This window comes from Copadichromis virginalis, linkage group LG4 (genome assembly GCF_057382275.1).
Source record: "Copadichromis virginalis isolate Kocher_CV1m ecotype Utaka linkage group LG4, C_Virginalis_male_GT1.1, whole genome shotgun sequence".
Taxonomy (NCBI): Eukaryota; Metazoa; Chordata; class Actinopteri; order Cichliformes; family Cichlidae; genus Copadichromis; species Copadichromis virginalis.
Genome location: NC_140621.1, coordinates 29246867 through 29261095, shown reverse-complemented (window position 1 = coordinate 29261095; position 14229 = coordinate 29246867). Strand labels below are relative to the sequence as shown.

General features: G+C 38.7%; 1 protein-coding gene across 1 annotated transcript; it reads left to right on the top strand.

Annotated features, from left to right (window-relative positions):
- The first annotated feature begins 2643 nt into the window (after positions 1–2643).
- rprml (reprimo-like) lies at positions 2644–4273 on the top strand. The gene has a single exon (XM_085455469.1). It carries the CDS (start codon positions 3081–3083, stop codon positions 3414–3416), a length of 336 nt encoding a protein of 111 aa, XP_085311595.1. The 5' UTR covers positions 2644–3080; the 3' UTR covers positions 3417–4273.
- Positions 4274–14229: the final 9956 nt, after the last annotated feature.

The following is a 14229-nucleotide window of genomic DNA, read 5'->3' as shown; positions in this document are numbered from 1 at the left end:
CGGGAATTTAGTTATTTCACACCAGATCAGCCCCCTGAATTTTGATGACCTGCCTGACCCCATCCACAGAAAACAAAATTTATCAGCCTGTGTTTAATCTACAAGAAATGCCGAAAACATTTTCTTCTGTGATAATGTATTTATTCATATTTAATATCAAAACACACTTTTTAAATGGAAATGGAAATTAATCCTTCCATGTGTTTTTTGATTTGCTAATAACTGGACATATTAGAAATCTCATAATTAATGGGGAGGATGTTTTGAGGAATTTTGGTTATCTTTGTGTTGGAAGGGTTTGAAAAGGTGAATGTAGGCCCTGTGTCAGCAACTCAGAGAAAAAATGATGTATGGATAAGGAACGGTAGGGACGTGGGTGGGGTCAAACACCAAATCTTTGTTGCTAGGGATGTCTTCACTTAGTTTGTGTTGCTAGGCTGCCAATTCCCTCATGTTAAGTGGAAACATTTCCCCCCTTCTGCTCCGTCCAGGCACCTCACCGCTCCCTCCCTCTCTTTCTCCTCTAAACCAAAATAACTTCACCAACCATCTGTCACTGGGCTCACAGGTCTACTGTTGCTTAGGAACAAGTCGGGCACTCACATTCATGTATGCATTCTCATATGAATATATTTTCATCTACAGTTATACTAACAATAACCTCCAGTTATGTCTCTTCCTGTGACTGGTGCATCAATGAAATCTGAGGCATTCACAGGAAAGCCTCTGACGCTCTGCTGAGTTTGAAGTTTAAATATGCAACAGGTTAATGAAGTCTAAGAAACTTCTAACGTGCAAAACTTCTTGAAAAACCACTTAATATAATGACACGACGAGCTCTTTGTACTTGTGCGTCAGAATTTGCTAATTAGTTCAGAAGAATAACTGAAGTTTCCTCCTGCTGATTTTGCAACTACTTTTTCATCATTTGCACATTCTTTGAAGTTCTGTAGTTTAAAGCCTCAAGGAAGCATTGGTACATATTGACAGAGAGATTAGGTGTTAGTACAAGCTGCTTTCTATAATCACACTAAAGTGAATAATAGAACAAAGTCAGATTGTACAGCACTGATTTATATGCTGGCAATCAATTTGCAGCAACCAAATCGAAAGGCTAATGAGATGATTTGATCTTATTGTACACAAAAAACTACTCATTGTTCTTCTGTTGTCAGCCATTAATAAATTATCTGAAAGTAAACCACCCCCAGGCTCATGGAAAGTATTTGTGATTGAGCGAATCATTGTTTGTACACATGCCTGTCAGTCGCTGGCTGAAAGCTGCTTACCCAGAAATCAGGAGCACCCCAAATTGAATTTCATGGCCTTTGTTTTTAGACAAACAGAAGATTAATCTGACAGACTCTGCACACAACTCTTGGTAAGTTTTATAATGCGTGAGGATGACTTTTCTTTTCTTTCATTAATCTGCTGAAATGTATCGCGGTTATCTCACAACCAAACAAGTGAGGTATTAGAATAAAATAGAAAAAAATTTTTTTTCTTTGCTTTAAAATTTGAATGTGCTCATGCATAACTGTGTCGTATATCAGCAGTTTGAGGAAGTCACAGCAGCTGTGAGATAATAAATATTAAATTGGTGCCTATTCAGCCAAGGCAGCTTAATACTCTCTACTTTGATTATAGTACTTCTTTTCAGCAATTTTTAAAGGTTAATTTCTGATTAAAACTCCTACATCGCAATAAGAAACTACACAAATACTTTCATATATTAGTCACTGACCAAAATGAAACCTCGCATTATGTGTGAACGAGTGAAGCAGGATAACATTATTAATATAGAACGATATTCCAGTATATTAAAAAATCTTTAACTGATACAATTGCATGAAAGCTCTCATTTCTGTTTCATGCCACCAACAGTTTACACCTGAACGTCAAAGTAATATTTGAGTAACACATTCCAATAAATATGAGCTCAGAAATTTAATTTCAGCAGCAGCCTGGAGGAAAACACAGAGAAGTTTATTAGCTCAAGTCTTCATTTCCAAGTTACAGCTTGCAAATACTGCTGCCTCTCTCACCTCCTAAACCATAGTCACATCTTATTCAGAAACAACAACAACTAAAAAAAAAACCCCAATTAGAATCAATTAACACCTCTCATTTATTTTTCAGTGCAGGCGGTCAACTTATTTCTCACTGAACACAATGTCCAGGTAAATATTTTCCCAAGAAGCCACCACAGTTAATGCCCCAATCAGTACTAGGGAGATTTATACAGCTTTTAAAATGTGCATACATAGATACTATGTTCCTCAAGGAGATCAGAATATCTTTTAACAAGCAATTTAACCCCATTTGTAGTGTACCTGAAATACATTTACATGCTTTTTAACAAACATCTTCATATTTGTTAAGCTAGAACTGTTACACTACTCAGATCCGTATAAAAACAAACAAACAAACAAACAAACAAAAACAATAAAAATGAATTTGAAACAGGTGGCAGTAAAAAAACAAGTAGGGAAAACTATTTTCTTCCTTTCTTTTTTCTTTTTTCTTTCTTTCCTTCCTTCTCTCCTTTTTTGTGTATTCAGTAGCGCTTTATGGAAAGCCACCTGACCGCATTCTCTATTGAGGAGTGTTGTGGTCCACGGAGAATTCATCATCACTTTAAAAGGCACGAGAGATTTGGCACAGTGGAAGAAAACGCTCGCAGGCGAGCTCGGGTGCGCAGGGAGTGTCTCTTAATACACCATCGGGGAACACCATTTTGCACCTTCCTTCCTGTGCAGAAGACTCGCTAAGACTTAGAGAAACTTGGACTCTGAATTAAAGAAACTTACCATAGTTGGGTTATTACTTGATCGACACTCTCTGACTGTAGCGGTGCGGTGATGTGGATGTGGTCATTACGCACTCAAGCTTTGGCAAACCTCGATGTTTGGCTGCAGAACTGGACTTCAAAAGCTAGTTATTTCTCGATACCTTCCTCTTATTTTTTGTCTCAGTAGTCATATGACACTAAGTTTTGCTCGGTGTCGGGGTTTTATAGTGAAACTCTCTGCCTACCAGTTGGAGTCGCGTGATTTGCTGCTAACAACCCACAACAAAAGATGAATGTTTCCCTCTTCAACGTTACCCAGGACGCAATGTTTAACGGCAGTCAGAGCCTCGCTGGGACACTGGCAACATACTCCGGCAATGCAACCGACAGCGTGGTGACCGGCGACGGCGGAGGGTCCCTGGTACTGCTGCAAGACGAGCGCAAACTCTTCGTGATGCGTGTGGTGCAAATCGCAGTTCTGTGCGTGTTGTCACTCACTGTAGTGTTCGGTGTATTTTTTCTTGGGTGCAACCTGATGATTAAGTCGGAAAGTATGATTAACTTTCTGGTAAGAGACCGGAGACCCTCCAAAGACGTGGAAACTGTTATGATTGGGCTCAGCTAGTTCACCTAGATGGAGAGATGGATGGAGAACCGGTATGGAGATCTGTTGCACATTTCGAACAGCAGATCAAGATCTACATCTGCATGTACTTATCAAAGTGTGTCCTTGTGACTAAGATATGCAAAAACATGACCTACCGAAAAAAAAAGGACTACAGGAAAGTAGTCCAACGACCAATGTTTGTGCGTAAAGTCTGTGCGTAAAATAAGGGCAGCTGTTTACACGTGGGCCGATCTGTTGAATATTTTGAGTGAATTTGTCGTTGCCAACTTGAACAAAGTAAAAAACATGTTTACAAGCCGTTACCTCATTTTTGATTTGTTTTTTTTTTCTGGTAAATTTCGAATGATTATTAATATTTGGTTTAAAAAAAAAAGTCCAAAAGCATGATTGTGAATTTTTATAGTTCCACGCCTGCCAGTGTACTCTGTGGACGTGATGGATGTGTATGTGTGTATTCTCTATACAAAGTTTTGATTGTTTGTTTTCTTGTTCTTGCTTGGTACACCTTGAGTATGAAAAGCCTTTAGGGTTTTCAACAAACTTCGTTACAGCTTTATGGAGTGACTCTGGTCCTACTTGGCATGCTCGCTAACTGCTCTGTAAAGTGACTTTGGATCTGTTTTGCACTTTGAAATCATCGATGCTGCATGAATTATTTTGTACCAAAAACTTGAAACTGCGGCATGCAAGTAAAAAGTTGTAACAACTATTTTAAGCTTTGTCAACTCTTAATTAATTAGCACTTTGTATTATTTAATTGTTTTTAAACAGAACATGTTCAGAAGAAAAGGCTACAGTGGTATTTCTCTTGTAATTGCATTTTGAAGTCTTTTTAAAAAAGTATTTCTCCTTAACATTCAGTTGTGATTAATCCTGTGCTATACAGATCTCTGAATACACCTTTAATACACCTTTTTCCCTTTAATAGTACATCCCTCTATTTTCTCAGCCAAAATATATCATTTTCTATTTGAGTTTTAAACAGAGAAAAAGATTTTGGGTTTCCACTGAATTCATCTCAGCATTTTGAATCAATTTATCTTCTCTTTCTTATATGTATCGACATCGTCTCCTCTTTCTCTCTGATGTACCCCACTCTGAAGCAACCGATGTTCTCATTATTTTTTCAGTACTTGTTAGGAGAGCTCGGGTAGATGAATCCTTACAAACACACCCATGCATTCACACCTGTGTCCACTGACCATGCACACAAGACAGCGTGTTCAACAGACCATCAAACTCTGACAAAGGTATCTCAGACAAACACTATGAATTAATAAAACACATTAGATAATTAGACTTTAATGGCTAAGAACAACTCCACACACTATTTCAACACAACATGAAAACCTGTATTTAAACATCTGGATATTGATCGGTGGAATAGTTCAGATCAAGATGACCACAAAAATTGTATAATATAGCCAAGAGAAAATAATATGGAAGCATAAATGATTAAACTTTATAGGGATCAGTGTCATGTTTTCTTACAGATAGGTAACTGCAGTGTGTGGTGTATCCAGACTTTCTAAACAGGAGATCAGATGACTTCGCTGCTTTCATTTAGTAGAGAGAATTTCTATTAAAACATTTATTTTTACTTAATCTTTTCTTCCAAATCCTTTAATTTTGTCAATACTCTGAAAAAGAAAATCCAAAATTATCCTGGTATTGTTCTCATAAATGTCTACTGGATACAGGGAGGCACATGTGAATATTATTTATCATTTATATATTAACTGTCGTATAACAAGCCACACACTAAACACACGAAAACACCTCACACCACATCTCAAACCTCCCCATAGCATTAACTGTATGGTTGTTATAATTTGGAAACCACAGCAACAAGTGGGCTCTATTCAAAATGATCTTTTACTTCTTTACAGTAAAATATAGATCTATGCAATTTTTTTATGGAGTAAAATACATGCAGTTATTCAGGAAACATGCCCTATAGGTTGTAGGAGACACGTAAGGTGTTCGCTTGTACAACAAGACAACAAGAAGGTGAAGCAAATAATGTGAATAACTGGTAATATGACACTTACTTGCATAATCGGTTGGCCTGCATGTGAAAATAAGAAGTTACAAATTCTATTCATTTGCAGATATTTTCAAGCCAGTAATTGTACCGCTCAAACGACGAACAGTTCAAAGTATATCCCCTTTCTTTGAATCTTCTCTAATGTTCTCACATAAATGCTTATTCTCTTGACTTGGCTGAGTGCCAATTAAAATTACTTACCTTCTTGCCAAAGACCCACTGTGAACTGTCACATTATGAGCACTGCTAGTCGCCCACTATCACAGATGCATATGTTAAAGAGTTACCACGGAGCAAAATCCGCGTGTCTACAATCTGTTGTCAGTGTGCATCTTTATAGTGATTCTCGTCATCACCTGAATGATCTGAGACAATTTTAGAATATTGTTTAGAGAAGAACATCATGTGCTGTTACTGGGCCTGCAGGTTGAACTTTACAAGGAAACATAATTATGATTGTGACTAAGACTGCGTCAGCTAAGGTTGACACATGGTTAATTAATACAAGTGCATGAAGAGGATATTAAAAGGCTAATGTAGCAGTGCAGGAACAACACATTAGCATGTTATCCCTTCACCCCAATCAAAATGTGTGCACTTGTGTCTTTGGCAAGGGTTTGTCGCGTTTCAAGATCTCTCTCCAAAAGTGTACATTTGACTGTCAAGAAGCATCACTGCTGACCTTTTACAACACAGACCTCACAAAAAAATAATGAACGGTGTACTGAACTCATGACAGAAATACAGGCGATTAAACTGGCTGTGGCATTCGACCATAACAAAGATAGCTCTCACGTGAAGCCTGCCTTTAAGCGAGAATCTTTTTGAAATCTCTGTGAAAGTGTCTTGTTCTGCCATCTATTTGTCAGCACGAGCGGCGTTGCGTAGATAGCCATTTTTAATTCCCTCGGCATTTTTGATTAGGGGGCAAGACGCACAAAAGATCTGCTCTCTATGCCGACGCAGGTCCCACAAGGATGAAGTGGCCTTTCACAGACCCATTCATTCTGTTTCTAATGGGATGTGCTGTATTCAAAGGAGGAAGTAATAATACATGCAATGAAGATGAGGAATGGAAACGGTATCTCATATCTCACACAGGTGGATGTAAACAGTCTTTTTCTCTTTCTCTCCCTTAGGTGCATGAACACAATAGAAAAAGTACGACTTGGCAGTCATTTCAAAAGATGTTGCATGACCTCTCATTTCCATCAAAATCAGTGGAATTTAAAAAAAAAACGGGGGGGGGGGGGGGGGATTTAGTGTAAACTCATAGGCATCTGTGCACAAAGGTGCTGATATGCCCTCAAACAGACTCACTGCCTTTTCTCCACATCATCCATGCAAATTGTGCCACGTGCCATTCAGCAGGGGACCAACAGTCCTTAAATTCAAGTTCATGAATCTTTAAATCAACCTATTATGTGCAGGCAAATGAACAACAAACAACGAAACTGCCTCATTCAGTACCCACAACACCAAGAATTTGAAAAGTTTCCCACATACACACACACACACACACACACACACAAACACACACACACACACACACACACGCACGCACGCACGCACGCACACACACACACACAAACACTTAATTAATGGGTTTCAGACCATCCACAAACTGATACACCTACAGCATTTCACACTTGGAAATGTGTTTCTATGGTGGCATATTCTCAGCTTGAATGTGAGCGTAATTTAACCGATAACACTGTGCTGTCAGATACAAGCCTAAGGCATTTTTTCCCCCCCAGTTTTTGGTCGATGTGACGGTTCACTGGGTTTTTTTGTACTTGTCCAGTCCTGAAATTCACCTGTCAGTATGTCAGTGTGTTCTCACTCCAGCAGGTCTGTCCACTCCTCCTTCTCTGGTGGCTTTTATCTGTCGGTACTTTACAAAAAAACCCATCTTTCTCTATAAAGTGGCAACACCATTATTTTCACAGACACACACACAAACAAAACATGCTGTCGCGTAATAATGGAATAAATTAGGAAATAAAGAACAACAACGAGGTGACAATATTTGATTCAAGAATTAGTCAAGTGAAAGAGTGGCCCCGGGGCATAAAAGGAAAGGTAATTTGCGAGTGAAAATAGAGAGCGATAAAAGCTTTACACTTTAAAGAAATTAATTATCCCCCTTCTTATTCTCTTCTTAACCATTGCGGACACTTATTTTATTTGCGTGCTTCTGAAAGCAGAATATTAATAGAAATGCTTACCTCAAGGAGGTTTTTACACTTTTGAAAGGTGGGACTACTCAATTCAATTTTTAGTCCATTTAGCGTGAATTGTTACAAACAAAATGCAAATGAATGCTTAGCATTCACAGGTTTAGCTCTCACATGTGCTGTTTTGTGTAAAGAGCTTAATTATATGCAAAAGGAACAGATGTTTGCAATAAAAATGAAACAAACCGAAAGTCAGTGATAGTGTGATCTTTAGCAGGCTGGGAGGTGGGTACACCTTGATTCTGCAATGCAGCTTTTAAGCACTGAGAGAAAAAGAGGCTCATTTAGTAACTCACTGTTATATAGACACCCATGTGCTTAATCTTTCATTGAGAAGACCATAAACTATTCAAAATTAAATCACCCAATGAACCTCTAACCCTAAGGAAACTTTTAAATGGAGCATAGTAAAGCTAAGGTTCACTGTCTGTGCAGACCGACCGGCAGTGGGGTTAAATCTAATTCTCATGAGGGATGGCGAGTCATACACTGCACTAAGCAATCTTTCATCTCTGTTTCTGTGTTTAGCCGAGGATCACATTTGGGTCAAATTCTGCATCTGGGTACACGTACAGGCACAGTCAGAGCGAGGAGACAGCTCTGCACAGGGGAGATCCGATCAAAACAGAAGAAGGGAGCCTGGCACAGGTTGTGTTTGATTAAGTCTGCATTCAGAGAGGAGTACTGAAGAGAAAGGGAGCTGAGGCACAAAGACACCAGCTTGGCTGCCTTAGATGGAGAAGATCATCATGGGACTAATCAAGCCCACAATAAGCAAAAGTAAACATCCAACAGGATGGGAGCTCATTCTGTCTAAGGCAAATGGTCTTAATATGCTTTTCTCTAATGACTGTGTCCTCTCATGGGGACAGTGGGCGCTTCATCCTATTGATTTCCACTGCAAATCCATTGTACTGCGTGACCATTAAAACCCTTCCCATCGCCTATGACACACCTCCCCCAACCACTTAAATTGCCAAATGAAAGATAATTGGTGTCTGTGGCAAACTACTTTATTTCTTATTAATAAACTAAGAGTATGCATATAGATGTGTTAATTAGCTCAAGGTGGTGTAAGCACAAAGCTTGCCCACAGCCAGGAGAGGAGGTGGTGGTGGTGATGCGGATTGTCTGTCAGTCAGTCCTGCTCCTTAGAGAGAAAAGAAAAAAGAAGAGTCTGAGGAGATATATTCAAAGCCTTATCTCACATTGCTTTTCTGGCTTTCTTTCTACCTTTCTTTGTACCAGACAGTGGACCACCAAAGAGAGAATAACATTCACCCTCTCTGCCCTGTCCTTCACTCTGTTTCAGCTCCAGTGTGTCACCCATGTGCTCTTGTCATCTAGATATATCTCTTTTTCTTATTCAGCATTGCAGATCAATGCTAGTGAGAAGGTGTCAAACTTGCCATGGTGACCTCAGATGGCTCCTGGTGACAAAGAAAAATGCCTTTAAAAGTCCGCTTACCCTATCAGAGATTTACGACCTACAGCATGAGGGATCAATCAGAAAGCATTGCAAACCCACAAATACTAGTACCAATGGACATGTAACACGTGAGCATTTATTTCCTAAAACTTAAAACATCTATTGCCTGTTTTTTAAGCAGTGAGTGGTATACATTTAGCAGTGACAAAGAGGAAGTGGGTGACATTAAACCTCAATAAAACTGACCATACTCTTTGATGGCATCATCTAAACTAGCCTTAGCCCACCACGAACATGCTCACACACCTACAGCCACGTGTGACTGTGAATACACACACATATGCACACTACTACTACCTCCACATAAGAGCTGCAGGGTGGTGTTGCCATAGGAACCGGGGAAGGTAATGGCCATGTTCTTGAGCTGATGCCGCAGGGGGTGAGGGGCAAAAGTGTGTGTGTGGGGGGGTTCTGTGTGTGTGTAAGTGTGAGGAGGGTTGAAAGTGAGTCAGACTTATAGGCTAATGATAAGCACTTTAACTTCAAATCATCTTTCTGTCATCATCTGATGAACTACGGGGGCAACAACCAGCACACTAATGGGATAATAAAGAAAACAAACAAACAAAACAAATGCAATAAGTTCCAAGCAGCAGTGATGCTATTTGTTTTTAATTCGTTCAACAGAGCATCCAGCTAATGTGGTTAATGCTGTTAGCTTTGAAGCAGAGGGAACTGCTGGGTGTCTCCATGCATGGCCTTCTCCAACCACCCCTGGGGTATGAATAAATGATCGCTAATAGAATGAGCTAACCCTTTGACAAACACTGACGACCATTTCTGTAAATGTGTGAGTGTGAGTGCATGAACATGATTAAATATTACTGAGAGGCGCAAATAATTTAAACATATTTAAGGAGCCTGGTGCTTTTAGGGAATTAGAGTCAGAAAGCTGCAGGGCCTGATTCATATTTGACATACCAGTTTTTTAGGTACACCTGTTCAACTGCTTATTAATGCAAATATCTAATGAGCTAATCACATGGCACTAACTCAGTCTTTTTAGATGCATAGAAATGGTTAAGATGCAATGCCAAAATTCAGAATGAGCATCTAAGTAGGGAAGAAATGTGGTTTAAGTGATTGGTGGTGTCAGACAGGCCGGTCTGAGTATTTAGAAACTGCTACTGGGCTTGCTCAACCACTGGGATACTGCACAACCATCTCAAGGGTTAAAGAAAACAGTCTGAATAGGAAAAAAAAATCCAGTAAAGGGCAGTTATCTGGGTAAAAAAAAATGCCTCGTTAATGTCAGAGGAGAATGACTAGACTGGTTTTGCACATAGTATACATATACATATACATACAGCATGATCTTTGCAGAAAAATAGGATAGAGCTTGTCAAAAGCAGTTAATTTACAACCCTCAGTGGTTAAAAAAGTTTGGGTTTTTTGTGGGTACAGTAGCTAAATACACAAAATTGGAAAATAAATATCAATCACTATCTGTTTTCTGCTGTCCATATGTAATTTTGAAAATTGTGCATGTGGGAATGGATGAGTCACGTACTGCAGACTAGATCTGCTGTGTACAAATAAAGCAGCCTGAACTGGCAATTTATTTACAACTCACTATTCTTATACTGTTATCATGGTTGTTTTTGTTGCGCTTCTTCATGGTTCCAGTTTCACATGCCTTTGTTATTCTCGTGTCGCCTGTTGCTATTCTCCTATCACATTTGGCCATAGTCCTCGTGTCTCAGTTACTTCCTGTTTGACTTTAAAGGCAAAACTCTTCAAAGTAAAATTTCTAAAGCATGAAGGGATTTTTGAGGGGAAGTGTTTGGTTGCTTCAAACACTTTCCGTCAAAATCAGTCAACGAAAGCATAATGCTTTTGCGTTTTTCTTTGTTAAATTGTCTATTGTTTCCCTTATATCAGCCTCTTGTTTCCTATGCTCCGGTTCTGGCTTGGCCTTCTGTATTACCAGCTTTTGTACCAGCTAATCTGTGTTTATCATTTCTTAATTTTTTAACTTGTCTCTGTGTCTTCTCATTCATTCCCTTCATCATGCCACAAGAAATATCCAACACTGACTGCTTTCTTACTGTCATTAATTTTGACATCATCACAATAACACAGTTTTAAAAAAGATTGTATCAATGTATTGCTCATCCCTTTATGCTGTTGGTGTTTTAATTAAAGTAATAGGGCAATGGATTACAATAAATGCTAGTATTTTTTACACTTTGTCACATTTATTTCTGTTAAAAATGTATCATTTAGAGTAGTTAATGTGAATGGCAGGGCTCCACAGGATAATGCAATAAGAATTATCTTGAGGCCATTTCGCTAACTAAACATAGTTTGTTAGTTTTCTCATCTCTCACTATGTTGTAGATCACCTGCTGCTGTTTGCCTAGCTACCCTCTCCTCCTCCTTCTCTTTCACTGCTTGATGCCTCCCTTTGTGTCACTTTACCCACACAGTGACGAGGGGTGGGTAGGGGTTTTAAAAATAGAGACGATCCACCTAGATTACAGCGTTTTAATTACAGAGCTGGCGATGAAATGGGAGTGTGAAGGCCCCTTCTACTGACAGGGAGTGGGGAGAGTCGAGAAATGAAGGAGAGCTGGAATGCAGGAATGCACAACTATGTGTTAATTAGTGTCGTCTGCCATAATAATAAAAGTTTTCATGGTGTAACTATCTATTAAACATGCATTGTTGGCCTGAGTGTACTAATAAATATGGACTCATGGCCATATCACGGTTATTTCAAATAATGCTAAGCATCACCTGCATGGAGATGGAAGCAAGCTGCTGTATCACACTCAATTTCTGCAAACAGGGGAAAAACTAAAGTGACGACACTTCATATCTAAACACATATTTTACAATCTTTCCCCTCAATGTATCAGGATAATGAAACTGAATACCTAACTGAACCAAATTCCAGGCTATACAGACTTTTGTCCAGAACTGAAAAATATAATCATTTACTTATTCTTATTGCTCTTAGACAGGCTCTATGTAATTTTATGATTATGTTTAGGATCTGTCATAACTTCTCTCTTATTAATAATTTTGACCTCTTACTGTGAATGCCATTTTAAATATAGAGATCCTAGGACTGATGTCTCGTGTGTTCCAGGGGTCTGACTGAAAACTTCAGGTGGAAGCTCTTGCAGTCAGAGCCTCAAAGCTCTGGAAGAAGCTGCCTGAAAAAGAAATCAGGTCAACTAAATCGGTGACCTTCTGAAAGTGTCTTTTTAAAAAGCCTCTCCTTATTTCAATTGAGTTTTAAATAATTTAAACGGTCTTTTGTTTCATTTCAAGTTAAACAGGCTTAAGCAATACTCCATTTGTTTATGACACTTTTATAGTAACTGTATTTTTTTTTTTACATCTTTTTAAGCAATACACTGACTGGACACTTTAATAGGTACAACTGTTTAACTGCTCTTTAACATAAATAACTAATCAGCTGATCAACTGGCAGCAGCTCAGTGCATATAGGCATGTAGACACTGTCAAACTGACCATCAGAATGGGGAAGAAAGTGATTTTGAATATATTATGTTTGCTGGTACCAGACAGGCTGGTCTGAATATTTCAGAAACTGCTGATCTACTGAAATTTTCTCACATAATCATCCCCGGGGTTTACAGAGAATGGCCTAAAAGAGTAAAAGTATCCAGTGAGTGACAGTTCTCTGGGAGAAAATGCCTTGTGGATGTCAGAGGAGAATGGACAGGCTGCTGTAAGCTGACAGTAACTCAAATAACCACTTGTTAGGTATGCAGAAAAGCATCTCTAAAGAGGAGATACATTACAGCATCAGATCCTGTTAGCTGAAGTTAAAGTTCACTAAGGCTCACCAAAACTGAACAAAAACTGAAAAACGTTGCCTGGTTTGATGAGTCTCAATTTCTGCTCTGACATTTTAAAGGTAGGGTCAGAATTTGGTGTAAACATCATAAAAGCACAGACCTATTATGTTTTTTGATTTGATTTGAGCTATTGCGGATGGTGTAATTGTGTGGAGGATATTTTCTTGACAAACTTTGAGCTATTTAGTGCCAATTAAGTATCATTTAAATGCTACAGCTTAGCTGCTGACAACATCCACCCATTTATGACCACACTGTATTTTCTGATTTCAGTTTCCAACAGGATACATCATGTCACAAAGCTTAAATCAAAGTGTTTTCTTGAACATGGTAATGAGTTTGCTCACATTCACAGCTCTCAGTCCAACAGGCCAAGTTTGGTATGTGGTGTAACAGGAGATTGACATCATGGATGTGCAAACAATCTGCAGCAACTGTGATGCTATCGTGTCAATATATATCTTGACATCTATATCTATCTATATATAAATAGATATACATAGATCAGTGTTGTTCCAAAGCCACAGTTTGACTGATCACTCCCATTGTTTGTGTTGTTTCCAATGACACATAACATCAACACCTATTTGCGACCTGCTGAATGCTCAAAAGCACTCTGAACTTTGCACGTGTAAAAGTGATTTAAATCATAAATTTTTTTCTTATTCGGCTATATTTTTTTAAAATAAAGTCTACATCCTTCAAGTTACATTACCAAGAACATCTATACTTAGTTTTTAATATACATGTAAATGGTAGATATTTTTTAGTTTGACATTTTCCCCCCTGGCAGTCAAAGTTATGAAAGTCTAAGTTATGATGAAGACTAATCATATCCACTGAGATTCACAAAAACAAGCCCAGAGAGGGTGGATGCTTTTTTCGGTTGGCATTGCAGAGTTTTATTTCTGTGAATTAGTTGCTCTGCTTTTGGTTTCCAAGTGAGCCTAATTACACAACCTGCCTGTTGCATACTGTGGGTCAGTGCAGTGATCACAGACAGAGGGTGTGTGGTATATTCTGTGTGGGTGATTGCATGTGTATATATGTATTTTGTATTTTGGCTCCTTGGCAACCTGCTACATTGGGCTTCCTTACATCAGTAAACGGGTTACAGTTACATAGTGAGGAGCTTATGAGCTCTCACATAGGGATTAGATGGATTTTTTTCAGCAGTATGATCCATGTGCTTTTTAGATGTTGC

What these genes read in the sequence shown, in the direction of transcription:
- rprml (XM_085455469.1), top strand. Translation starts at nt 3,081, where the DNA reads ATGAATGTTTCCCTCTTCAACGTTACCCAGGACGCAATGTTTAACGGC.